This window comes from Ahaetulla prasina, chromosome 3 (assembly GCF_028640845.1).
Source record: "Ahaetulla prasina isolate Xishuangbanna chromosome 3, ASM2864084v1, whole genome shotgun sequence".
NCBI classification, from domain to species: domain Eukaryota; kingdom Metazoa; phylum Chordata; class Lepidosauria; order Squamata; family Colubridae; genus Ahaetulla; species Ahaetulla prasina.
Window position 1 is genome coordinate 29,672,197 of NC_080541.1, and position 25,940 is coordinate 29,698,136.

At 45.3% G+C, this 25,940-nt stretch overlaps 1 protein-coding gene across 1 annotated transcript in view; it reads left to right on the forward strand.

Moving 5' to 3' along the window:
- Positions 1–3,440: 3,440 nt before the first annotated feature.
- Positions 3,441–25,940, forward strand: part of DPYS (dihydropyrimidinase) — a 53,173-nt gene continuing 30,673 nt past the window's right edge. The window contains exons 1-3 of the mRNA XM_058178214.1: positions 3,441–3,706; positions 22,270–22,428; positions 23,889–24,068. Coding sequence (XP_058034197.1) covers positions 3,461–3,706; positions 22,270–22,428; positions 23,889–24,068 — 585 coding nt within the window. The 5' untranslated portion in view covers positions 3,441–3,460. The remainder of the gene's footprint in view (positions 3,707–22,269; positions 22,429–23,888; positions 24,069–25,940) is intronic.

The window sequence follows — 25,940 nt, forward strand, 5'->3', positions numbered from 1 at the left end:
GGTTTTGGTATGTTCGGGTCTTTTCCCGTGTAAGATTGGAAGTATTTAGGCAACGTTTCGATGAGATCTCACTCATCTTCTTCAGGCTTTGGCTTTGTTCTTACGTGAGCAAAGTGTGGATTTTAACTGCTGCTTCTCTATAAATATTGGGGGGGGGGTGTTCTTTGAATTGCAGGCCTAGCTGTTGCAAGCTGATTGGTTGGCTGTGTTGCTACATATTGATTGGTTAATGGAGTTTTTTGAATAGCTGGCCTAGCTGTTTCAAGCTGATTGGTTGGCTGTGTTGCTAATTGGTTAATGGGGTTGATGTTTGTTTGGGAAGTAGCATTTTGGGCCATGGTCTGGTTCCGAGTTTGAGGTCCTATTATGTGTTGATGTTTGTGTGGGGAGTAGTATTTTGGGGCCTGATCTGGTTCCGAGTTCGAGGTCTTGTCATGTGTGGATGTTTGTGTGGGAAGTAGCATTTTGGGCTCTGGTCTGGTTCCGAGTTCGAGGTCCTGTTGTGTGTTGGTGTCAATTTTTGTAGTTGGGATTCGTTTCTTGACTAGTGCTAGTTTCCAGATGTTTGGTAAGCGGGAGGTATTGTCACGTTTATTCATGTTATGGGGTTGTTTCTCTATTTCTATGGCTTCCATAATTATTCTCTTGTGATAGTGTTCAATTTTGGAGATTAATTTGGTTCCTTCAAAATCAATGTCATGTCCTGTTGCTTTAAGGTGTTGGAAAAGAGATGAAGTTTTTTCTTCTTTTCTTATTGCAATCTTGTGTTCTACTATGCGTGCATTTATTCTCCTATTAGTTTGTCCAATGTATGTTGCTGGGCAGATTTTGCAAGGTATTTCATAGACTCCTTGGTTTTCTAGCTGGATCTTGTCTTTGGGGTTTCTTAAGATGTTGGCTATTTTTTGGTCTGTGCAGAAGGCTGTCTTGATGTTGTGTTTGTGGAGAATTTTGCTGATTTTATCTGTAGTGCCTTTGATGTATGGGAGGAGGGCGATGTCATTGTTTTGTTCTGCGTCTTGGTTTTTGGGTTGAGTGTCTCTTTGGATTAGGTTTGTAATTGTGTTTCTTTGGAATCCGTTTGAGATTAGTACGTTTGTAAGTGTTTGCAATTCAGTTTCTAGGTAGTCTTTGTCTGTATTTGGTTCAGTTTCTAGGTAGTCTTTGTATTTGGTTCTGGAGATGAGAGTCTTGGCTACGGAGTCACATAAGAACAAAGCCAAAGCCTGAAGATGATGAGTGAGATCTCATTGAAACGTTGCCTAAATACTTCCAATCTTACACAGGAAAAGACCCGAACATACCAAAACCTGCATATATATATATAAATTGGGCACGACTCACTTAACCACCACTTTGCTTAGTAAGAAATTTTGGTTCCAATTGTGGTCATAAGTCAAGAACTACCTGTAATTCTATTTATTAATTAAAAATGCTTACATTTTGGCCATTGTAAAATAACCATAGAATAGCCATGGCCCACATATTATAAAATTACATTAAGCAATTTAAGTTGAAGGAGGCAATAGAGAGCATCACTGCAGGCGGAGAAGTCTAGAGGCAATGGTAGGAGGCAGCATTATGGCAATTTGATATTTTGTGAATAGACTTTTTTCCTCACCTCTGCTGTTACTTCTCAAGAATATAGATTCATTTTCCAAATGGACCCTTTATCACTTTGTAACTATGTCATTACCTAAGAGAAAATTGTATTTGAATTCAAAGCCACTAAATCTCAAATGTGCTTTTTTCAAAAGGCAGCTGGGCTTTTTTTCTTTGAGAAGAAGACAATGTTTAGTTTCTCATCCAAGGAGCTTCATCAGTTGTGACAAGCTTGATGAAGCTTCTTGGATAAAAAGTGAAACATGGTCTTCAAAGAAAAATTATCTTTTGAAAAAGCACCTTTGAATTAACTGACATGGATGATTGAGAATCTTCATAGACACAAGGCCATTGAATATTTGCAGACCAAACATTAAAAGTATTTAAATTTCAACATCTTATCAGAAAAGTAAACAAACCCAAAAGAAAGAGAGATAAAGTTCATTGACTCAGCATATGGTAACACAATATAGATTAACCATGTGTGAGATGGGAGATTACGACTAGGTTAGTTGGTTTTTGGATATTGTTCTTCCGTGTCAGTGTTTCTTGGCAACTTTGATGTGTGGACTTGATTCCCAGAATGCTGGCTGGAGAGTTGAAGTCCATCTTAAAAGTTGCCAGAGTTGAGAAACATTGCCCTTGACGAACAGTGGAGCAGTACACAAGCTTGAAAAACTGAAAAAACATCTCAGAAGTAAGCAGTGCTAAATCACTTCCATATTGATAAAAGGAGAATATTTGTAGCTCAGGGTGGAAATGTAGGGTCCTTGATGCTCTCTGAGCTTGGCTGTTTTCTTGTATAGATTAACCCCAACATTAGCACCAGACCAACAATCAAGAAGTAAACAATACCCCAATCAAGAACTGCCAAACAAGCTAACAGTAAAGAGCCTTATCAAAGTAACTCCAAGACTACTCCCACCAACAGTGGCTCCCACCAGCAAGCCACTGGAATATAAATTGGGAACAAATCCCACTTCCTTGTACTACTGATGATGTTTGGGTAATGAAATGTCTGCAAGGAAACAACCAAGCTCAGAGAGCACCAAGGACGCCTTCCTTCCATACTGTTACCCAGACAATTACATGGAAAGGTCTACAATTCACCAGGAATCAAACCCGAGGGTCTACATTAAAGATATTTCATAGGCTAGAACACCTCCTCTTTCCCCTAAGAATATGTTTGATTTCAACAGCTGTAATCCCAAATTTAGGACTACCTCATCTGGGCTGCAAAACTCTGGATCAGCACTAGTTGGCAATAAAGAAAGAATGGCCTTTGCAACCCTAGTTGGCAAGCCTGGCTAGGAATTATGGAGTTAGAATCCAGGACAAAGTAGGAAAACTAATTTTACAAAAAAAAAAAAAATTACAGAATTACGCTTACAAAAAGACAGTGTCTAGCCTAAATGTGCCATTCTAGGGAGGAAAAAAATATCTCCATTCTTTAAGCTACCAGATTCAGTAAGAAACTGGGCAATAATGCTAATTATGTATTCTTATTGCACAGTAATTATTGGCGGGTTTAATAGAATGGGGGTGTGCAGGGTTCTTTATAGATATGAGACCTTTACTCCCCCGGACGGCCATCAACTAATGACCCGGGGCTGGTTTGCGCCTCCAGAGCCACCCCTACCTGTGGCGCAAGAAAGCGCCAAGTGGCCTTTGGCCAAGGACGGAGGGGCGAATCTGAGTCCCTTCTTTAGAAAAAGGCCGCCAGTAAGGGGAGGTGGCGGGGAGAATCCCCCCCGGGGGGCGGGGCGGGGCGGAGGCGAGAGAACCCTTCAAAACGCGGCTCCGAAGAGCTCCGCGCACAGCGACTGAGCGCTCAGAAACTCCCTCAGAAGCGTCCACCATGCAGAAACTCTTGATCCGCGGCGGGAAAGTGGTGAACGCGGACTTCTCGCAAGTGGCCGATGTATACATCGAGGACGGGGTCGTGCGGGCGGTGGGGCCGCATCTCGGGCATTCTTCCGACGGAGTCCAGGTGCTGGATGCCACGGACAAGCTGCTGCTTCCCGGCGGGATCGACCCGCACACGCACATGGAATTCCCCTTCATGGGGACGCGCACAAAAGACGACTTTTATCAAGGAACGAAGGTAACGCATCCGAGGCAACCCTCTCTCTCCCTCCCGCCCACCATGGATTCCGTGAGGTTCCCCTAGGAACGGGAGAGCTGCTGGTGCAAATGTGCCCACTCCCACTTCCTGCAAATCGGCACCAGCAGTTTTTCCTTACTCCTCTCCACCCGCCCACCCGTTGGGTTGGGTGAGTGGAGTCTTCTGTTTTCTGAGATGGAGATGGCCAACAAGGATCCTCTCCAGCTTCCTCCAACAACTGATAAATTGTGCAACTAACGAAACACTGCAAGACATTTTCTTAAAGATCCCCTTTAAGAAGATTGGAGTAACTAAGGCAACACTCTTTTAAAGAAGGTCTTCTTTACAACAGTATTGTAAAGGATATTTACAATATTGTTGTAAAGAATATTATATTGTAAAGAAGGTCTTCTTTACAATCATGGACCCCCTCACTTCCATATTGTTACCCAGACAATTACATGGAAAGGTCTACACTGATTCACTGAGAATCAGTGAATCAGTAGACCCACTAAGGAGGGTCTTCTTTAAAGGTATTTATTCATATTCATATTTAAAGGTATTTCATATCTCCCTGTTACCTCACTTGGAAGCCACTTCTCTCCCTTTGTGAGATTCTGCTGGGAAGGTTTGGGTCATGTCCAATGTTGACCACTAGACAAGATGTCTATGGAGATTCCAGGTTATGGTTGTCCCAAAGGTGCTTTTTCAAGAGAAGCAAAACATCTTCTTTTCAAAATAACTGTTTTATGTGTATCAAGAACAAAACAGCCCCTTTTCATTCTATATATACCCAATATTTCTAAAACTATTTCTTTCCATTTGCATGCTCCAAACCAGGGATGAAATCCAGCAGGTTCTGAAGAACTGGTAGTGGAAATTTTGAGCAGTTCAGAGAACTGGCAAATACCACCTCTGGCTGGCCCCAGAGTGGAGTGGGGATGGGGATTTTGCAGTATCCTTCCCCTGGAATGGGGTGGGAATGGGGATTTTGCAGTATCCTTCCCCTGCCATGCCCACCAAGCCACACCCAGAGAACTGGTAGTAAAAAAATTTGGATTTCACCACTGCTCCAAACCCAGTTCTTCAATGCACTGGGCAGCATCTATCGCCACCTAAAGACGTATTCAATATACCTGGTGTATGTTGCCATCAAATTGCTTTTTCTTCCACAACTAAATTACGAAATATAATTTCTATTCTGCATGAGTTAATACAAACCAAAAAATTGAGTTCAAAATTATAACTCCAATTCAGGGATTTTGCTCACAGTGCCAGCAATAATCTAGGGCTGTGAATAATGGAATAATGCTTATATTGTCATAAAATTGAGTTCAAGCCACTCAAAATAAAGTTTTCCAATAGTTCTTTTATTCTTGTGTTATTCGGACAAAAAGCAAGACAAATGGGCAATTAAGCTTAATTAGTTCCTTTATATTTGTACATACATACATACACACACACACACACACACACACACACACACACACACACACACACACACACATATATATATATATATATATATATATATATATATATATATATATATATATATGTCTTTGGTTGTTCGGGTTTTCTCCCGTGTAAAATTGGAAGTGTCTTGGCGACGTTTCGACGAAGTCTCATTCGTCATCTTCAGGCTTCAGCTTCGTGCTTCTGGGAGCAATGTGTGATCGCAGCTGTTTCTTCCTTTTAACTGCTAGTGGGGGTTTGAACTGATTGGGTGGGAGCTTGGCTGTGCTCTGATTGGATGGGGTTTTCTGTGCTCTGATTGGCTGGGTGTGTGTCCTTTTTTGGTGGGAGCTTGGTTGTGCTCAGTCTAGCACAACCACAAAGCACGACCACAAAGCCAAACAACAGCTATGCAGCTCACCAGCTCAAATCCCCCTGCAGCACAGACTAGACTGAGCACAACCAAGCCCCCACCAACACAGGACACACCCCCAGCCAATCAGAGCACAGAAAACCCCATCCAATCAGAGCACAGCCAAGCTCCCACCCAATCAGTTCAAACCCCACTAGCAGTTAAAAGGAAGAAACAGCTGCGATCACACATTGCTCCCAGAAGCACGGTTGAAGCCTGAAGATGACGAATGAGACTTCACGAAACGTCGCCAAGACACTTCCAATTTTACACGGGAGAAAACCCGAACAACCAAAGACCTATATACAAACACCGTGAAAACCTCAGAAAACAAATATTGCACCTCTACGGGGAGGAAATCCACCATCTGACCAGGACCTATGAAAAACTAGAAGTCCAAAGAGCTTCCATTTTATGTGACCTCGCATTCCTACGAAACTGCCGCGATCAAAATTTAATCCCCAAATGCTTCCAATTGAAATTCCACTCCAACTCTGCAGCCACCAAACGCATCCTAAAAGAACAGAATTGGCCTTAATCAGAAATGAACTTCACACAAAAGATTCCTCCTAGATCAAATCAACAAAGATCTCCTCACACTTCACCTCAAACTCAGCAACAAGATGCACCCTGCACTTTGGGACAAATCCAAACAACTTGCCGCCTGGAGAGTCAAACACAGACCACCCTCAAGACAGACACACACCAACAAACTCAAGACTACAAGAACGCCAGAAACAAACCCTCCACCCTCACAGCAACACATGAAACAAACAGTGCATAACATCTCAGATAGGATCCTCACCAAAGCTGAAACCGATGTCCTTTCCAAAGGATTCAACTTTGCAGTCACTCCCAAATACATCCCCACTGAGACCATTATATGCGGAGTTGAAACCAGCCTGACCAAAATCAACCCCGATGACGCTAACAAAATCAGACTCGAAATCACCAACATCCTCTGCACCAGCAAGCCACCCAAAAGCAACTTACCCAAAGAGGAACAGACAGCACTACTTAACCTGAAAAAAGATACCAGCATAATAATCCTACCAGCAGACAAGGGCAACGCCACGGTGGTTATGAACACATCTGACTACCAAACCAAATTAACCAACCTACTCCAAGACCCTGCATACAAGCCCCTAAACACAGACCCCACCACCTACCTAGAAAAAACCACTAGATCCAAAATAAAAGCCTCCCCCATCAGCGAAGAAATCCAACAAAGAATCATTCCCAGAGAGAAATCATCCAGATGCCCTAAGCTCTATGGCCTCCCCAAGATACACAAAGAAGGAACCCCACTCAGACCCATAGTCAGCTCCATAGGCTCACCTCTACAAAACCTAGCCAAATTTCTCGCCAAACAACTACAGCCCTATGCAGAATCCATCACGTCACACGTAAAGACGACATTGCAGTGCATAGAGATCATAAAGAAACAAAACTTACAGCCCAGCGACCTACTCGTGAGCTTTGATGTCATATCCCTCTTCACCCAAGTGCCAATCAAAGAAGCCTTGACAGCTATCCAAAACAAATATAACCCCCCCAAGCACATCCTAGATCTGACCAACCACTGCCTATCCAACACATACTTCATCTATAACGGACAAAATACAAACAAATAGAAGGAGCACCCATGGGATCACCCTCTCACCTGTCATTGCCAACCTCTACATGGAACACTTTGAAACCCAAGCACTAGAAAAATCTGATCACAAACCCAAACTCTGGCTCAGATATGTAGACGACACCTTCATAATCTGGCCACACGGGAAAGAAAAACTTGAAAACTTCCTCACACACCTCAATAGCCTACACCCCAAAATACAGTTCACCATGGAAACAGAAGTTAATAACCAACTTCCTTCCTAGATGTCTTAGTCTACAGAAAACCCAATGGCTCCCTAGGACACACCATCTACCAGAAGAAAACACACACAAACCGCTATCTGCATGCACTCACACCACCACCCAGCACAGATCAACTCCGTAGCCAAGACACTCATCTCTAGAACAAAATGCTTAGCTGATGAACAACACCTAAAACCGAACTAGACACTCTCACTAACGTACTAACATCCAATGGATTCCAGAGAAATAAGATTACCAAACTAATCCAAAAGAACCCCCACTAAAACCCATAGTCAGCTCCATAGGCTCACCTCTACAAAACCTAGCCAAATTTCTCGCCAAACAACTACAGCCCTATGCAGAATCCATCACCTCACACGTAAAAACTCATTCCAGTTCATAGAGATCATAAAGAAACAAAACTTACAGCCCAGCGACCTACTCGTGAGCTTTGATGTCATATCCTCTTCACCCAAGTGCCAATCAAAGAAGCCTTGACAGCTATCCAAAACAAATATAACCCCCAAGCACATCCTAGATCTGACCAACCACTGCCTATCCAACACATACTTCATCTATAACGGACAAAATACAAACAAATAGAAGGAGCACCCATGGGATCACCCTCTCACCTGTCATTGCCAACCTCTACATGGAACACTTTGAAACCCAAGCACTAGAAAAATCTGATCACAAACCCAAACTCTGGCTCAGATATGTAGACGACACCTTCATAATCTGGCCACACGGGAAAGAAAACTTGACAACTTCCTCACACACCTCAATAGCCTACACCCCAAAATACAGTTCACCATGGAAACAGAAGTTAATAACCAACTTCCTTCCTAGATGTCTTAGTCTACAGAAACCCAATGGCTCCCTAGGACACACCATCTACCAGAAGAAAACACACACAAACCGCTATCTGCATGCACTCTCACACCACCACCCAGCACAGATCAACTCCATAGCCAAGACACTCATCTCCAGAACAAAATGCTTAGCTGATGAACAACACCTAAAACCGAACTAGACACTCTCACAAACGTACTAACATCCAATGGATTCCAGAGAAATAAGATTACCAAACTAATCCAAAAGAACCCCCACTAAAACCCAAGACAGAGAACAAGAAAATGGCACAGCCCTCCTCCCATATATAAAAGGCACCACAGACAGAATCAGCAAGATCCTCCACAAACATAACATCAAGACAGCATTCTGCACAAACCAAAAATATCCACCATCCTAAGAAACCCCAAAGACAAAATTGAGTTAGAAAATCAAGGAGTATATGAAATCCCATGCACCGCCTGCCCCACCACATACATTGGACAAACCAACAGAAGAATAAGTGCACGATTGAAGAACACAAGAACTCATTCAAAAAGAGGAACTAACTTCTTCCCTGGTCCAACACTTTAAAGTCACAGGACATGATATTGACTTTAAAAGACCAGAACTATCGCCAAAACTGAACACTTTAACAACAGAATAATCAGAGAAGCCATTGAGATAGAAAAACGCCCACACAGCATGAACAAACGAGATGATACCTCCCGCCTACCAGCCATTTGGAAACCTGCCCTTATTGACAAACGAGTCCCTAACACGAGGAATGACACCAGACCCACACCCACGAGGCCCACACAGGATGTCACCACCGCACATCCACCCAGAAAGCAGACCCAAACCCACACTGATCATGAAGCACGACCAAGGACCAGAAGCCAGACCGCAGCTGCTAAATTAGCCATTTCAAACCCCTCCAATCCATTCATGCAGCAGACTGACACCCACTACGAAGATGTAGCACGACCACAAAGCCAAACAACAGCTATGCAGCTCACCAGCTCAAATCCCCTGCAGCACAGATTAGACTGAGCACAACCAAGCCCCCACCAACACAGGACACACCCCAGCCAATCAGAGCACAGAAAACACCCATCCAATCAGAGCACAGCCAAGCTCCCACCCAATCAGTTCAAACCCCACTAGCAGTTAAAGGAAGAAACAGCTGCGATCACACATTGCTCCCAGAAGCCGAAGCTGAAGCCTGAAGATGACTGATTGCCGAACGTCGCCAAGACACTTCCAATTTTACGGAGAAAACCCAACAACCAAAGACCTATATACAAACACCGTGAAAACCTCAGAAAACAAATATATATATATATATATATATATATATATATATATATATATATATATATATATATATATATATATATATATATATATATATATATATATATATATATATATATATATATATATATATATATATATATATATATATATATATATGTTTTCTGAGGTTTTCATTGTTTGTATGTAGGTCTTGGTTATTCGGTTTTCTCCCGCCAGAAATTGAAGTGTCTTGGCGACGCTTCACAAGTCTCATTCGTCATCTTCAGGCTTCAGTCAGGCTTCTGGGAGCAATGTGATTGCAGCTGTTTCTTCCTTTTAACTGCTAGTGGGGTTTGAACTGATTGGGGAGCTATTGTATTCTGATTGGATGGGGTTTTTTTTGTGCTCTGATTGGATGGGGGTGTGTCCTGTTTGGGTGGGGGCTTGGTTGTGCTCAAATTAGTCTGAGTTGGCTAGGGGAACGCCACGGTGGTTATGAACACATCTGACTACCAAACCAAATTAACCAACCTACTCCAAGACCCTGCATACAAGCCCCTAAAAACAGACCCCACCACCTACCTAGAAAAAACCACTAGATCCAAAATAAAAGCCTCCCCCATCAGCGAAGAAATCCAACAAAGAATCATTCCCAGAGAGAAATCATCCAGATGCCCTAAGCTCTACGGCCTCCCCAAGATACACAAAGAAGGAACCCCACTCAGACCCATAGTCAGCTCCATAGGCTCACCTCTACAAAACCTAGCCAAATTTCTCGCCAAACAACTACAGCCCTATGCAGAATCCATCGCCTCACACGTAAAAAACTCATTCCAGTTCATAGATATCATAAAGAAACAAAACTTACAGCCCAGTGACCTACTCGTGAGCTTTGATGTCATATCCCTCTTCACCCAAGTGCCAATCAAAGAAGCCTTGACAGCTATCCAAAACAAATATAACCCCCCCAAGCACATCCTAGATCTGACCAACCACTGCCTATCCAACACATACTTCATCTATAACAGACAAAAATACAAACAAATAGAAGGCGCACCCATGGGATCACCCCTCTCACCTGTCATTGCCAACCTCTACATGGAACACTTTGAAACCCAAGCACTAGAAAAATCTGATCACAAACCCAAACTCTGTCTCAGATACGTAGACGACACCTTCATAATCTGGCCACACGGGAAAGAAAAACTTGAAAACTTCCTCACACACCTCAATAGCCTACACCCCAAAATACAGTTCACCATGGAAACAGAAGTTAACAACCAACTTCCCTTCCTAGATGTTTTAGTCTACAAGAAACCCAATGGCTCCCTAGGACACACCATCTACCAGAAGAAAACACACACAAACCGCTATCTGCATGCACTCACACCACCACCCAGCACAGATCAACTCAGAGCCAAGACACTCATCTCTAGAACAAAATGCTTAGCTGACTAACAACACCTAAAACCGAACTACACACTCTCACAAACGTACTAACATCCAATGGATTCCAGAGAAATAAGATTACCAAACTAATCCAAAAGAACCCCCACTAAAACCCAAGACAGAGAGCAAGAAATGGCACAGCCCTCCTCCCATATATAAAAGGCACCACAGACAGAATCAGCAAGATCCTCCACAAACATAACATCAAGACAGCATTCTGCACAAACCAAAAATATCCACCATCCTAAGAAACCCCAAAGACAAAATTGAGTTAGAAAATCAAGGAGTATATGAAATCCCTTGCACCGCCTGCCCCACCACATACATTGGACAAACCAACAGAAGAATAAGTGCACGCATTGAAGAACACAAGAACTCAATCAAAAAAGAGGAACCAACTTCTTCCCTGGTCCAACACCTTAAAGCCACAGGACACGATATTGACTTTAAAAAGACCAGAACTATCGCCAAAACTGAACACTTTAACAACAGAATAATCAGAGAAGCCATCGAGATAGAAAAACGCCCACACAGCATGAACAAACGAGATGATACCTCCCGCCTACCAGCCATTTGGAAACCCGCCCTTATAGACAAACGAGTCCTTAACACAAGGAATGACACCAGACCCACACTCACGAGGTCCACACAGGATGTCACCACCACACACCCACCCAGAAAGCAGACCCAAACCCACACTGATCAGGAAGCACGACCAAGGACCAGAAGCCAGACCGCAGCTGCAACATTAGCCATTTCAAACCCCTCCAATCCATACATGCAGCAGACTGACACCCACTACGAAGATGTAGCACGACCACGAACACGAAGCCAAACAGCAGCAGTGCAGCTCACCAGCTCAGATCCCCCTGCAACTCAGACTAATTTGAGCACAACCAAGCCCCCACCCAAACAGGACACCCCCCCATCCAATCAGAGCACAAAAAAAACCCCATCCAATCAGAGCACAGCCAAGCTCCCACCCAATCAGTTCAAACCCCACTAGCAGTTAAAAGGAAGAAACAGCTGCAATCACACATTGCTCCCAGAAGCACGGTTGAAGCCTGAAGATGATTTAATGAGACTTCGAAACGTCGCCAAGACACTTCCAATTTTACGCTGAGAAAACCCGAATAACCAAAGACCTATATATATATATATATATATATATATATATATATATATATATATATATATATATATATATATATATATATATATATATATATATATATATATATATATATATATATATATATATATATATATATATATATATATATATATATATATATATATATATATATATGTACACTATATTGTACACTTATCCAATTTCAAAATTATCTTACTACAATAAGCTATATCCAACAAGGCTATTCAAATAACTATGCCCAACAAAGCTACTCAAGTTTGTTTGTATTGTTGCCCAACTAGACTACACAATCACACAATACTTACATACACTCTCAACACAGGTGATCAGGCTGTATTATAGTGGGCTGGGAAGCAGCCTCAGGGCATCCCCTGCTCCAACAAGAGTTGTCTTGAACTTGAGGAGTCTGGGTTCATTCCAGTCTTCTCTTTATACCCAACTTGTTTACCCAGAATCCATGTATATGGTATATCTTGCCCCAGCCATATCAGAAGCTTAGATCGTCACTCTTATTCCAGGACTCTGTGAAAAATGAACCCACTGCATTCCTTAAGCCCACTAATGTTCTACTTAGTATCACCAAGTAGAACATTACACACTCATACACACCCATCTTTTTTTTTTATCAGTAGTAAACACATTCCAGCAACTTGTGTTTTCTAGTGAGCTCATGAAAAGGCTAAATGTGGTTGCATGGCAGGCGTTCATAAAAAGTTCATGTTACAGTCCTTCTATATGTAGGCCTTCTATGTTCATAACTAATATCATATTTGTGATATATTCATAATATACAACATAAAATATATAATAATATCACCAGAGTCACTGTGAGAAGAGCGATGAATGTTCAGTTCTCCAGATAACTGTTAGTTTACCACTGCAATCATTGTTGACCATTGATTAGGGTTAATGGAAGTCGGAATTTCATAATCAGGAGAGTTGGCTGTCCAAGGTGAAGAGGACAGAGCTGACCCAGCTTCTGTTCCACTTATAAAAGATGACAAGGAGAGGTTAATCTACACTGACACCTAGGGACCACAATTGAATTAGGAGTGCAGAGTAGGTCGTGTGGAACCCAACTCTGTCCTCTAACACTTAACCTCCAAAACTGCCTCCTGAAATTCTGTTTAATGGTTGGATGATCGCCACCCACAGCATCTAGGCTGGTCAGGAGATAAATTAGGAAATAAATCTCATAATTAGGTTTTATCTTTAATTTAGTAAAGAGGAACAATCATTTGACACTTTAATTTGGAAATAAGTAGCTCTGTATCTTCTTGATTGAGACTCCTATACCAAATAAATCTTTACTGTTTGCTTTTATCATGTCTTCCTAAGAATATATTCAAGAACAATGCAGTTTTAATTCAGAGACCAGGAGACTATGAGTTCTTGTCACACTTTAGGCTCTCCCAATAGCGAACTGGTAGTGAAGGTAAATGAAACCCTCTACAAATCTTGGTGCCTTATCCAGCAATCATGAACTGCCAGCTTTGTCTGCCTTGGTGTCTTATTCACTCCATTGCCTTTCTTCTCTAAGATCCTGATATTCTTGAGTCTTCCCTGCCTGTATTAATGTTAGGGTACACTTGAAATCTATCCTCCCTTCTCTGGTTCTTCAACAACAACAACAACAACTGATATATTTCCCTGATACCAGCTAAAGGTATTTCACATGAAACCCTCATGAAACCCTGAGGGGCTTTGCTTTCTTCTTCTGGGTCGCAACTGCCATATTTCAAAGTCATCATTTCCACTTCTGTTATTGTTCTGCTGAGATACAGATTTATTCTTCCAGCTCAGCAGTCACTCGGGAAATAGTTCCCAGTAATTGTGTGCCTTAGGAGCTTCTAGTTCCCTTCTTTCTTATCTGCGGACCATCTGGCTTGGTGAGGCTCAGTAACACAGAAATGATGTAAAAACTCCCGGGCAAAGCCTTTGAGGCTCCCCATACAGGTAGCCTCCACATACAACAGTTCATTTAGTGACCGTTCAAAGCTACAATGCCACTGAAAAAAAGTTACGGCCACTTTTCACAGTTATGAACTTCGGCAGCGTCTCCATGGTCAAAATTTCAATGCTTAGCAACTGGTTCATATCTATGACCGCTGCTGTGTCCCAAGGTCATGTGATCACCTTTTGCGAACTTCTGACAAGAAAAAGTCACCGAGGAAGCCAGATTCACTTAACAACTGGACAACAACCTTATCAACGGCAATGAGTCATTTAACAATTATGCCAAGACAGGTCATAAAATGAGGCAAAACTCACTGAACAAATGTGTCGCTTAGCAACATAAATTTTGGGCTCAACTGTGGTCATAAGTCAAAAACTACCTGTAGTCTTGAACACGTACATGTATGAGGGGCCCTTTGTGCTCTCTGAGTTTGCTTGTTTTCTTGGAGACGTTTCATTACCCTAACTCAAGGGTGTCAAACTCGATTTCATTGAGTGTCGCATCAGGGTTGTGTTTGACCTTGGGGGGTTAGAGGGCGTGGCCAGGGTGGGCATGGCCAGGTCAATGTCACTCATGTCGGGGGCACCTATGGTGGGCCAATAGCTCAGCCAGCGAAAATGGGCTCCTGAGCTCCGCTTTTGGCTGTGACGGCCTCCTGAAACCCTCTGCCAATGAAAACGGAGCTCTGTTTTTTCTGGCAGAGACACCACGAGCTGATCCTTCACTGTTTCCAGGGTGGTCCTGCAGGCCAGATCTAAGCACCCCGTAGGCCGGATCCAGCCAGTACTGATGACGTTACTGTTCTGTTTCCCTTCCCCCAATACTCCCAGCAAAGAGTCCGTCAGAGGCCTTCCTTTTTTTTCCCTTTTATTTACATAGATACATGTCCTGGCCACGTCTACCCACGGGCCTGCCAAGTTTCTGGAGATAACGAGGAAATTATAGATAAGGCCAGAATTACTCACGAATATATTCTTCCCTCCATTGAAATAGTTAGCTCGCGCCAATTCATTAGCTCGCGCCAACTCATTACTTTGTCCAAGACAAAAAACCAGGAAGTCCCGCCTCCTATTTATAGTCTCTGCAGATGTCACTGCATGACAATTATGACTTGGCTTTGTCCCAACTCTTCCGCTGCTGCGCACGGCGATTACGCTTCACGTGACCTTGCATCGCTCCAAAACTGTTCTTGGGGCGCTACAAATCAGAAGGAGGCTCCATGGAATCAGGCTGTGCCGGCCCCTCCCCATCCCTTTGAGTGGGTGCCAGGGAGGAAAGGGCTCAAGAGAAGCAGGGCTGGCCAGGTCTTCTCCTCACTTTCTGAATCATCCGAGTCCAGGAGTCCGGGTCCAGGAACCTGGGTCACAACACTATCCTCACCGCAGGGCCCTTCCCCGGGCTGACGATCGGGATGCGGTCGAGCTGGGTTCTGCTCATGGAAGGCCTGCACCAGGTCAGGGCATGAACGCCGGAGGCATCTACCCAGGAGAAATCAGTCCCGTATCCCTTCCACGCGATCAAATATTGGAAACGACCCTTCAGCCAGCGGGAGTCTCGTGACGCTGTGGACTTCAGATTCCTCCGATCCGCCTCGGCAACAGTGACGGTGCTGTTGGGCACCGAAGGGACTCGTGTGGCCTCAGGAACCAGAAGGGACCGTGAAAACGGGTGGATCCGCATGGATCGTGGCAGGGTCAGTCGGTAGGCTACCGGGTTGATGACTGCCTCGACAGGGAACGGGCGATGAATCGGTGGTCCAACTTTACCGGGCGGTCGGACGGGAGGTGTTTGGTGGAAAGCCACACCCGGTCTCCAACTGCCAGCGGGGCGTTCGCCGGGAGCGGTCGGCAGACCGCTTGTAATCCTCCTTGCCCGATTCAGCTGCTGACGTCAACTGTTGGACCGCATGCAATTCCGTCAGGAAGGTCTGCGCTGGGAACAGGAGAGTCCGTGGTGCCAGAGGAAGAGCCGCGGATGGTACCCCACATTGGCAAAGAACGGGTCATCTGAGTAGAGGTGTGCTGAGAGTTGTTAAAAGCAAACTCCGCCAGGGACAGGTAGTCGCCCAGTTGTCCTGTTGCTGGTTGATGAAGCAACGGAGATACTGTTCCAGTATACCGATGACCTTCTCTGTACCCCGCCGGTCTCCGGATGGTGCGATGACGACAGACACACCTGCACCTCCAACGCGCCATCAGGCTCTTCCAGAAGCGGGCTGTGAACTGAACTCCGGGTCTGAAACCACCCTGTCCGGTAGACCATGGAGGCGGAAGATGTGCTGCAGAAAGAGACGGGCTGCTTTTGCGGCTGTGGGCAGTCCGCGGCATGGGATGAAGTGTGCCATCTTGGTGAGCATGTCCACCACCACCAGCACCGTGGTGAACCCAGAGGACAGCGGTAGGTCTGTCAGGAAGTCCATAGAGATCGCCCCCCAGGGTCTGTCGGGTGTCGGCAAGGGCTGGAGGAGCCCGGGAGGGGCCCCCGTGGCGGTCTTGGCTTGCCGGCACGGTACGCAGGATGTCACGTAGGCATGTATATCATGCCGCACTCGGGGCCACCAAAAGGTCCGTGTCACCAGGTGGAGGGTCTTGAAGAACCCAAAATGTCCTGCTGCAGGGTTGTCGTGGCACTGGGTCATGACGAGGGCTCGGAGTGGTCCTGTGGGCACATATAATCGCCCAAACTTGAGTAAGTCCTCCTCCAAGGTCCAAGGAGACGGGGCCCACCTCCGCCTCCTTTGCTGCGACCAGGCGCCCTGGCGCTGCGCCTCGCACCTGGGCCCGCAAGTCCACTGGCTCCCGTGCTGCGGCCAAGGCTTCTGCCGCAGCACTGTCCGTGGAGGAAGGGGTCCTTGGCGCAGAGGTACTCTGGCTTGCGGACAGGGCATCCGCCTCCGGTTGTGACCGCTGGGAATGTAGGTCACGCGGAAGTTGAACCGGCAAAACAACGACCACCGGATCTGCCGCTGGTTCAACTTCCGAGCTGTGGTGAGGTGCTCGAGATTCCGATGGTCCGCTCGACCTCCACCTGATGTCGGGCCCTCCAGATGGTGTCGCCAAGCCTCGAATGCAGCCTTGATAGCCAGCAACTCTTTTCCCAGATAGTGTAGTTGCGCCGGAAGGATTGAGTTTCCGGGAGTAGTAAGCGCAGGGAAAAAGTGTGCCACCATTCGTCGGAGCCTGTAGCAGCACCGCTCCCAGAGCCACATTGGACGCGTCTGTTTCCACCACAAAAGGCCGGAGCGGGTCGGGATGCCTCAGGACGGGTTCTGTGACGAAGGCTTTCTTGAGGGCTGTGAATGCTTCTTGCTGCGGGGGACCCCACCGGAACGCAACCTTCTTCCTGAGGAGCTGGGTAAGTGGAGCCGTCAGTGTGGCAAAGCCCGGGATGAAGGTCCGGTAGTAGTTGGCGAAGCCCAGCAAGCGCTGAACATCCTTCACCCGACGAGGGGCTTCCCAGCTACACAAAGCTTCTACTTTACATGGGTCCATGGCTATGCCCTTGGGCGAGATGATATGCCCGAGGAATTCTATGGAAGTCCGGAAGAAGACACATTTCTCCAGCTTCGCATTGAGTTGTTGCTCCCGCAAGCGTTGCAGAACCAGACCGACGTGTCGAAGGTGGCTTTCCCTGGACCGGGAGTAAATCAGGATGTCGTCCAGGTAGATAACCACGAACCGATCCAACATGTCTCGGAACACGTCGTTCATGAAGTGCTGGAAACGGCGGGAGCGTTGGTCAACCCAAATGGCATGACAGTGTATTCGTAGTGTCCGTATCGGGTGCCGAATGCCGTCTTCCATTCGTCTCCTTCTCGCATCCGCACCAGGTTGTAGGCCCCCCGAAGATCAAGCTTGGTGAAGATCGTGGCCTCCCGCAACCTCTCCAGTAGCTCCGGGATGAGCGGCAGGGGGTAGCGATTCCGCACCGTAATGGCGTTAGCCGGCGGTAATCACAGCATAGGCGCAAGTCCCCTGTCTTCTTCTTCACGAAGAGGGCCGGGGCCGAGAGAGGGGACTTTGAAGGCCGGATGAACCCTCGGGCCAGGTTTTTGTCCAGGAAGTCCCTGAGGGCGGCCAACTCGGCCCGACATGGAATACAGGCGTCCCACAGGCAGTGGTGCGTTGGGCAGAAGGTCCACGGGCAATCGAGGGGCCGATGCGGGGTAGTCGGTCCGCCTCCTTCTCGCTGAACACGCCGGGCGAAGTCCGTCAGCTCAGGAGGCAAGGTGATGGCAGTGGTGGGACGTTCTGGCCGGCACAGGTGTGGCGGATGTGATCGACGCACTGCAGACTCGGGAAAGAGATGGCGTTCCGCGACCAGGCCACCTGAGGATCGTGGGTCCGAAGCCAGGCCAACCCAAGGACCAAGGGAAAATGAAGGTCCGCCGTGACATAAAACTGGATCGCCTCCTCATGGTCCCCAATAGCCAGGCGCAAAAGCCGGGTGGCAATTTAATGGGGCCGGACACCAGTTCTCGCCCATCAATTGTCTCTACCGCATCGGAGGGTCCACGGAACCACGGGGACCGCAAACTGGGTCACAAAGGCCTGGTCCATAAAGTTTGTTGTGGCCCCTGAGTCCACCAGCGCATGCGCCTGGAGCCCGTCCGACTGGTTCCCCAACCATATCCGTGTGTCCAGAATCAGATGCCGAGGGGGCCCAGAGTCTACTTCCAACGCCCAGTGGGGCTTAGTACGTGCCCGACCTAGGGTTTCCCGAGGTCGGGCCTGCTCCGCTTCCGATTGGTCACGCTGTGATTCGGGACCGGCGGCGTGCCCCACTTCGCTTTCTGGGGCAAGAAGCGGCGAAGTGGCGGGCTCCCCACAGTACAGGCACAATCCCCTTGGCGCCCGGTTCCGCTCCTGGGCTGTCAGGCGAGATCTGGCCGCTCCCAACTCCATGGGCTCTTCCGCAGCGGTTACAAAACGGGGGCGACCCTGGGTGCTGGTGGTGCAGGAAGTGGGGCAGATGTCGACGGCGGGTCCCGGGGTGCGACGGGACGGTCGCCGCAGACGGGCATCGAGGCGGAGACAAAGGGCACCAAGTTGTCGAGGGTCCGCGCGCCCACGCGGGCCAGCCTGCCTTGCAATTCCTCTGAGAGTCCCTCCTGAACGCCCACCAGCGCTGCATCATTCCAGTCAGAGTCCTGGCACAAAAGACGAAATTCGCGATGTACTCCTGCAGGGGCGTTTCCTTGACTGAGTTCCTTAAGGCGCCTGGTTGCCGTCAGCATTCGAACGGGTCCTCATACATGGTGCGAGGTGCTGCCAAAACGCTGTTGGTCCGCCAGCAGGGGCTGTCCTGGAGCAAGAGGGCGTGGCCCATCGAGCAGCCGAGCCGGAAAGAAGGTTAATCACGAAGGCCACCTTAGCCCAGTCGTCTGGGAAATCCTCTGGCCTCATAGCCATGTAGAGCTGGCACTGTCCCAAGAAGGTCGGGAACATCTCAGGCTGCCCAGAAAACTTATCCGGTACGGTTATCGGGCACTTGCGACGAGGAGGAGGAGTGGGAGGATGGGGGGGGGCTGCAGGCACATTCCTGGCAGCAAGTTGGCCTGCCAAGTGAGCCACTTGCTGCTGGAGCTGTTGATTAGCTGCTTGTAGCTGCTCTAACTGCTGCTGTACCTGCTGCTGATCCATCTTTGGTGGAAGATGTTTTAGTCAGGTCTTGGACAAAATGTTCTGTTTCCCTTCCCCCAATACTCCCAGCAAAGAGTCCGTCAGAGGCCTTCCTTTTTTCCTTTTATTTACATAGATACATGTCCTGGCCACGTCTACCCACGGGCCTGCCAAGTTTCTGGAGATAACGAGGAAATTATAGATAAGGCCAGAATTACTCACGAATATATTCTTCCCTCCATTGAAATAGTTAGCTCGCGCCAATTCATTAGCTCGCGCCAACTCATTACTTTGTCCAAGACAAAAAACCAGGAAGTCCCGCCTCCTATTTATAGTCTCTGCAGATGTCACTGCATGACAATTATGACTTGGCTTTGTCCCAACTCTTCCGCTGCTGCGCACGGCGATTACGTCTACGTGACCTTGCATCGCTCCAAAACTGTTCTTGGGGCGTTGCCAAATCAGAAGGAGGCTCCATGGAATCAGGCTGTGCCGGCCCCTCCCCATCCCTTTGAGTGGGTGCCAGGGAGGGAAAGGGCTCAAGAGAAGCAGGGCTGGCCAGGTCTTCTCCCTCACTTTCTGAATCATCCGAGTCCAGGAGTCCGGGTCCAGGAACCTGGGTCACAACAGTTACCTAGTTTGGGTAATGAAACATCTGCAAGAAAACAAGCAAGCTCAGAGAGCACCAAGGACCCCTCATGTCAACCCTGAGCTACAAATATTCTCCTTTATACGTACATGCACATGTATATTCATATAAAAGCAGTCCTATGTGAGGAACATTGCTTTGTACCTGTGCATCTTTAAAATATTTCCTCACTTAACCAAGGAGATGCTTTTGCCTTTGGAACGCATTTCAAAGCTACAACCAGTCCAGAATGCAATGGCTCAGATTATGATAGATATACAGGTAGTCCTTGACATAAGAACACAATTGTGAGCAGAATTGCCATTGCTAAGCAAGGCGGTTGTTAAATGAGTTGCCCCCAGTTTTACAGCTGTGGTTTTCGCCACAGTTGCTAATCAAATCACTGCAGCCGTTAAGTGAATCATGAAGTTAGTAAATGAATTCAGCGTGTCTTTCTCCCCCCCACCCCATGGACTTCGCTTCTAGAATGGTCGCAAATGGCAATCACCTGAACCCAGGAGTGTTGTAAGAATGAGGACAAGTGGTAATCATTTTTTCAATATCGTTCCAACTTCAAACAGTCATTAAACAAATGGTTGCAATTCAAGGCTACCTGTATCTCAAGAACCCACATAATACCCTAATTTTCAAAGCTGCACTCTTGGCAGTTGGGGTATTAGAGTACAATTGAAGGTGCTTTGTTGTCCCCCTTAAGTCTTACAATTTTAGTAGCCCTCCAGATATGTGACCGGTCCCTTTCCAGATTTTAGGAAGATTGGTGAAAAATCGTTGACTTACAACCATAATGGTGCCCAACATTTCTGTTGTTAAGTGAGACATTTGTTAAGTGAGTTTTGCCCCATTTTACGACCTTCCTTGCCACAGTTGTTAAGTGAATCACTCCAGTTGATAAGTTGGTAACACGGTTGTTAAGTGAATCTGGCTTCTCCATTGACTTTGCTTGTCAAAAGGTCACAAAAGGGGATCACGTAACCTCAGGACACATTAACGATCATAAGTATGAACCAGCTGCCAAGTATCTGAATTTTCATCACATGATCATGGGGATGCTGCAAAGGTCATAAGTGTGAAAAATGGTCATAAATCCCTTTTTAGAGTAACTTTGAACTGTCACTGAATGAATAAGTGACATAAGTCGAGGATTACTTCTACATGTCTTTCAGATTTTTAAAAGGTTTTTTTAGCTTTTTTTTAATTGACTGCATGTATGATTTTAACTTTTTTAATACTCTAGCCTACTGTACTGCATAATAGATTTACGTATTTTAATGTTAATATTATGATTTATGTGTAATGATTTTAGTTCTATGGGAATTTATATTGTGTCAGAAATTCTGATTTTTATCTTTCCATCACTTTTCATAAATTGACATGTATACCACACAATTTTATCCTGAATGAAGTGATTTACAGGGTCATAAAAAAGGGAGCTTATATTCTTTATATTAAGAATAAGACATAAATTTATATGTATACAGACTGTGTTTCCCCAAATATAAGACCCTGTCTTATATTTATTTGAGCCCCGAAATAAGCTCTTGGCTTTATTTTTGGGGAGGTCTTATCATTTTGGGGCACGTGGAGCAAGACGGAGCTCCTCTTGCCCTCTTACCTGATTTCCAGCTCTGTCTCCCTAACCCTAACCAGAGGAAATAGCGGAGACTGGCTGTGCATGTGTTTAAATATTTTTGGGGAGGGCTTCTTTTTGGAAAAACACGGTACATATGTGTGTGTGTGAATAATAATATAGCTTTGTGTCATTAATTTATAGACTGGTTCCTTTCATGTTGGAATGGTTCTAAATTGTTGTAATTCTAATGTTATATATTGCTCAGTGGGAAAACAAATATTTAATTGCAACCTCTCCTATTCAGGCTGCCCTTGCAGGAGGTACCACTATGATAATAGACTTTGCAATCGCTCAGAAAGGCTGTTCCCTCATTGAAGCCTATAACCAATGGAGAAGCGCAGCTGATTCTAAAGTCTGCTGTGATTATGCACTTCATATGATCGTCTCATGGTGCAGTGAGCAGGTACGGTAGGCATCACATCAGCCATACATTCATTTCTTTAAGGAAGACCAGCATGCAACATGGATGTTACCAGTGGCACAGGAGCAAAAGGCCTGTCATTTTCCTGGTCACAAGTATCAAAAGCCATTGGCCTGACTCAAGAATATGAGAACTGGAGCATAGAGGTGAAACTCTCTCAGCTTGAGGACAGTTTATTGAGTGTGTAGGGCTGTGTTTCTCAACACAGCCCTACAAGATATGTGGGCTTCAACTCCCAGAATTCCCTAGCCAGTGAGGATAGTTTGAGGTCTGAAAAGTACATTGCAATGTTCCAAGAGCCACAAAAAATAGAACAAGTTTTTAATTTGCACAGAGTATTAACCTGGGCTTGTTTAACAATGTAGACAAAGCCCTGGCTTTAAACTAACCTTTCATAATCTGGCCTTCTTTTGATGGTTTATGCATAAATCATCTGCAGAGATACCTTTCCCTAAGGAAATCTCCTAATCCCTTTCCCTAAATATTGCCATGTGATGGCAGCTACGAAGGTGGCCCTTTGGAATATTCTGCCCCCTGAGGTTTGGTAGACTTCTACCCTCCTAGTTTTCCATAAAGCTTTGAAGACTTGGCTTTTCCCCCCATGCACCAGGATAAGCTTGGATAACTGAACTAAATTAGAAGTCTGACTTGGTGCCAAGTTTCTGTTGTTTTTACCGTTTTTAGTTTTATAGTTTTATATGCTGTTTTAACTTTTAATTGGGAGTCACCCAGAGTTGATTAGAAAATAAACAGCTACCGGTACGTATATTTTTTTAAATAAATAAATCTACTGGGATTGTTCAGCCAGCAGTCCTTGGAAACTCAAGAACATATAAATGAGGATAGAGCTTTGATCATCTGGTCACATATCCCTTTTTAATATCAATGAAGTCCTTCCAGGATTATATGGGATATTGCAATCCCAAAACATCTGTGAAAATAATTAATCTCACTAAAGGGCAGTGCTTAATAGTACAAATGTTTTAGGAAATGCTTCAACAAATATATCTATTCCTCTTAAATTTGTCTAATCCCCTTTAAAGCCATCTTAGCTTATAGCCTTTAACATACCTTCTGGTGATTAATTCAATGTAAGATACTAATAATTGGTTGATGCAGGAAGAATGACATGTCCCATGTGAGTTTTTTTTCTTATAATTAAAACTGAATTTCTCAGTAATTACAGTTTTAATAACTCTTGAAAGTCCTTCTACAATCAGTGGAGTAGTCTTTCTTTTCTCTACCTTATTAAGGAGAGTTACAACTATATTATACTAGATAATTTTTAAACGAAAAATTAATGTTACCAGAATGATTATGGGCATAATGATGAAACAGGAATACCATAGCTAGATATGTTGATTTTAAAAAAAGAAAAAGTTTCAGCAGTATGCATAGAACAAATTGAGTTTTGTGACAATATTTTTGTTATTTTTTTTCAGGTCAAAGAGGAAATGAAACTTCTTGCCAGGGAAAAGGGTATCAATTCATTTAAAATGTTTATGGCATATAAAGATGTCTACATGATTGGAGATTCAGAATTACACACCCTCTTCAGTCACTGTAAACAAATTGGTGCAATTGCTCAAGTCCATGCGGAGAATGGCGATTTGATTGCAGAGGTAATTCCCATGTTTAAGATGATCTCTTCAGTCACTTGCAGTTATAATATACAGTATATATCCGTGATGGCGAACCTATGGCACGCATGCCACAAGTGGCACACGTAGCTATATCAGTGGGCACGCCAGCTCAGCTCAAGTGCGCATGCGCAACGTAGCCAGCTGATTTTCGGGCCTTCTTGGCCCACTAGAAGTAGGGGAACAGGCTGTTTCCTGTCTCCAGAGGGCCTGGGGTGGGTGGGGAAGGCCCATTTTTCTTTCTCACCTGACTCCAGATCCTCTCAACTTCCGGTTGGACAGGAAGTGACATTTTTTGTTGTCCCCGGCCTCCAGAGACTCCTAGACCAGGGACTTCCCAACTGGAAGTTGGGAAATGGGCCGTTTTGGGCCTCCGGAGGGTCTCCTAGTGGGTGGGGAAGGCTGTTTTTGCCCTCCTCAAATGCATAGAGAGGATCTGGAGTCATGTTAGAAAGAAAAACGGGCCTACCAGGCCATTGCGTGCAAGAAGCGGGGGGGGGGATTGCGCACGCATGCGCAGGGCGGGGCATATAGAATTATGGGTGTGGGCACGCGTGCGCACACACCTTCCCCCATCCCCCATCCTGGCAAGCAATGGCAAAAAAGTTAGCCATCACTGGTATATATGATATACAGGGTTGAATGGTGGGGTCCTTGGTGCTCTCTGAGCTTAGTTGTTTTCTTGCAAACAGTTGGGTAACACACATTGGTAAAATACATTGATGATGTTACCTAGTTTGGTAATGAAATGTCTGCAAGAAAACAACCATGCTCAGAGAGCACCCAGGACACACAGGAGCATCTGGGGAATTGTGTGTGTTAAAAAGTCAAGATGGTGTCTCCAGTTACATGATTGAAGCTCCACAAGTTGGTTGATAAGGCATTGATCTCACTTCACAGTCTTGCCCTGCAACTCCCAGTGACAACCAAAGCAGTCAGAGAAGGTACATCCTGATCATTTTAGTCTTGGAGATGGGGCGTCCATCAAAGCAGAGCATCCAAGATTTCCACAGCCCTAAAAGTAGCCTCTCATACATATACATACTTAGAAGTAAGACATGGAAGGGCAAAGAAACCTGACACATTTAGTTCCACTTCAGTGTTTCCAAGTTCTTTCTTATTCCCTTTGGGGGCATTTATGTCTGCTTGAAAAAAGCAATCCAGTTTCTATCTGCACTTTGCTTTATTCAATCAGGGTGCCTATACAGATCAGTGGCCTCAGTTTGCCTTGCAATTTCTCAAGACTTCTTCTACGGCAAAGAACTTCTGTTGTTCCAACTTACAGTCAAGATGCCTAAGGATCTCTTTTGAATTTCTCAGGTGTATTTCCAAGCTTATTTTATTGTTGGAGCCAGGCCTACAATATTCTATTACATAACTTCCATCATTCTGGATGCTTAAATGTAGCAATCAACAACAAAAAAAATCCAATAGATAGAATTCCCTGACAATGTATTACCTCAGATTTGACCAAAACCAAGGAGAAGAACATACTCCTTAACCACCCTAATTACATTACATGCACCTGTCACACATGTATGTATGTGCATGTAAACTAAGAATTCAACAGTTACAAATACATCCATATATTCATGCTTTGCAAATGATTTGGAGAAAGAATTAAGGAGCCTGAGAAAGGCACTTCATCTCTGCCAGCCATTAAAGCAGCCTCTCTTTTTCCAGTTGTCCATCATAGCCTAAAAGGAAAGATGCCACTTCTTCAAGGAATCCGCTAGTTAAAGCCATTGAATAATGACTTTATTCCTTGATTCCTTAAAGGAAATAAGTGTGTACTCATTAAGTCATTGAATTTTTACGGTGTGTATTTACTTCCATTTATTTCAGTAATTAATC